This window comes from Etheostoma spectabile, chromosome 22 (genome assembly GCF_008692095.1).
Source record: "Etheostoma spectabile isolate EspeVRDwgs_2016 chromosome 22, UIUC_Espe_1.0, whole genome shotgun sequence".
Classification (NCBI taxonomy): domain Eukaryota; kingdom Metazoa; phylum Chordata; class Actinopteri; order Perciformes; family Percidae; genus Etheostoma; species Etheostoma spectabile.
In genome coordinates, this window is record NC_045754.1 from 12,923,327 (window position 1) to 12,925,977 (window position 2,651).

Consider the following 2,651-nt stretch of genomic DNA (forward strand, 5'->3'; position numbering starts at 1 on the left):
AGGTAGCGGGATCGATGCCCGCATTCTCCAAAGCCTCTTTTTCACGTTGTTTCAGAGGACCACTGTGATGAAGTAAATCAGAATAGCCCGTGGTGTTTTTTGTTTTGATTTACTAATAACTTTAATGATAGTGTTACGCATACAACAAAGGTCGGACACAACCACAAATCTCATAGATGGTAAGCTAGCTTTAGCTTAGCTGGCTGCCCAAGTGCAAAGAACTAGCTAGCTAGCTTGCAAGCATGCTGACGTTCGTGATAGCTAGCTGACCGCTAGCGTTACAAATTTAACAGACGACATAATATTGTTTAATGTTGTTGAAAATGCCGTTCCCTTTCAGTTGTTTGTAATTCGGTAACACTTGTTATAAGTTTATTTACCTTTTGATGAACATGGGCATCAGCCCTAGCTGCCGTGCTGCTTCGAAGTTCGTACGATATCGCTTATTTGGATATTTGGATGCGAGTATTTTTAGTATGTTAGGCATGTCCCGCCCTACTCTACCTTATTCTGCCTCTGATTGGCTTACCCTGACATTCTTATTTTAACTCTTTTTCAGACTGATCTAAAAACGATACCTCCTGTTTAGCCTTTCTTTAACTGTCTATGGTTTATCCAGACTCATTTCCAACAATCCCGACAAAGGTAACGACTACTAGCCAATCAGAAGGAGAGCAGGCAGGTCATGCCCAATAAAATCCAGGGTGAGAAATGGGGTACCCGTCCGAGTCCGGATGGCTAGCGCAGCCTTTGAGCTCTCTAGCTCTCGCGCTTGCCTAGAAGTTACGTGGGATCTACAACAACGCGTCTCTAACGGTTATCTAAAACAAAGTTAGCATAAACGTCATGCTAAAGAGTTAGTATTAACATGAGGGTAACCTTTACCATGCTGTAAACTTTAAAAAGATGTTTATGTCTTAGTTCAGCACATCTATATAACTTTGTCTGTTCATATTTATTGTTTAAAATTAAGATTATGTTAGGAGAACTAAAACACGGATGTATCATTAAATCAATCATGTGCTTAGTGACCGAAGGAAAATATATAATTAATTTTGACCATGTTGCTGATGCTACATTTTACTGAGCTAACCCCATAGTTATCTAGTAGCCTAGCCTCGACATCTTTTTGTCGCAGATTTGCAACAACGTAACTAACTAGTTCTAGCAAGATGTCATGTTAGACCTTCGCTTACATACACTGCACAGGCACCAAGTCACCTCTGAAAGCAGTGTAGAGGAGGATGTAGAGTTTAGTAGGCAGCTGTTCAGTATTGCCCGAGCCCAGTTTCAAATATGGGCAAGGTAAAAATGGCAACCTTTGACGTGACAGCAATAGCTTCTAAAAACAGAACTGACACCAGCGCGATAGGAACCCACACCCGCTAGGCCAAGAGCAGCAGGCCTACTCTCCTACTGGAGATTGCTTTCAGAGAAGGACCTTTTAACTTTACCAGCTTTACTGGCCTTACTAATTCGTGCATTGTCGTATGTCTTGGTAAAAGCGTTTGTCAGAAATGAATACCATGGATAACTTGGAGAAACAGCTGATTTGTCCCATATGTCTGGAAATGTTTACAAAGCCTGTCGTCATCCTACCCTGTCAGCACAACCTCTGTAGAAAATGTGCCAATGATGTTTTCCAGGTAAGAAACTGAAAAAAGCCACTGATTATTTTTTAGCATTAAGGAGAATGTATGTGTACACTTGAATAACACAGTTTTTGTTTTATATTTAACAGCCTATGTTTTTATGAACTTCCCTATATTTGTTATGTATTAAAGGCCAAACCAGTAACTGTTAGGACAACAAAGAGTACATGTATATGATATTACATATAATTGGAGAGTTTTAGACAGCAATTCAGCATTCTTTGTGTCCCAACTGATCACTAAGGGAAGGCTGTGTTTACAAACAATAATACTATAATTTATCATTACCAGCATCAGAACACATTGAAAGCTTAGGAAATGTAATTGATTTCATTGTTAAGTTTTAGTCCTTTCAATAAAACCCCAGTCAACCAATAAGGGAGAGATAGCAGGGCAGTTTAATATTATTTGATGGGTTTTCACTTTTGTATTATGAGGGAAACAATTGTTAAGTGAAACAATTTAATTTATTTTTGCAAATGAAACTGATTTATCAATCAAAACCATCATACTAAATTTGAGGTTTGAACTGTTTACTGAATTATTTACAGGCTTCAAACCCATACCTTCCAACGAGAGGTGGCTCGTTGACGTCTGGTGGCCGCTTCCGATGCCCGTCCTGCAGACATGAGGTGGTTCTGGACAGGCACGGTGTTTACGGGCTGCAAAGGAACCTGTTGGTTGAGAACATCATTGACATGTTCAAACAGGAGTCCAGCAGGTGAACAGATGAGACACATTGATGCAATCTCTTCAGTTTCTCTTGCTAGAAGACAAAATATAAGTAAATAGCAGTGGTGTGCAAAAAAAATCGATTTGAATTCGAATCTTGATTCAAGCTCTACCGATTCAAAATCGATAAATAGACTTACAATAATTGATTCATATTTTTTAGTTTGTAATTTTTCTTTAATTTTAATTGTTTATTGTATGTCTACTGTAATCACATGATAGATAGATAGATAGATAGATAGATAGATAGATAGATAGATAGATAGA

General features: G+C 38.5%; 1 protein-coding gene and 1 long non-coding RNA gene across 2 annotated transcripts in view; one reads left to right on the top strand and one right to left on the bottom strand.

Moving 5' to 3' along the window:
* The window catches only part of LOC116672593 (uncharacterized), a 5,446-nt gene extending 4,692 nt beyond the window's left edge, over nt 1-754 (bottom strand). The window contains exon 1 of the long non-coding RNA XR_004327597.1: nt 381-754. This is a non-coding gene — a long non-coding RNA (uncharacterized LOC116672593). The remainder of the gene's footprint in view (nt 1-380) is intronic.
* A 435-nt stretch (nt 755-1,189) lies between these two features.
* The window catches only part of trim55b (tripartite motif containing 55b), a 7,127-nt gene continuing 5,665 nt past the window's right edge, over nt 1,190-2,651 (top strand). Inside the window, exons 1-2 of the mRNA XM_032504482.1 lie at nt 1,190-1,646; nt 2,204-2,373. Coding sequence (XP_032360373.1) covers nt 1,518-1,646; nt 2,204-2,373 — 299 coding nt within the window. The 5' untranslated portion in view covers nt 1,190-1,517. The remainder of the gene's footprint in view (nt 1,647-2,203; nt 2,374-2,651) is intronic.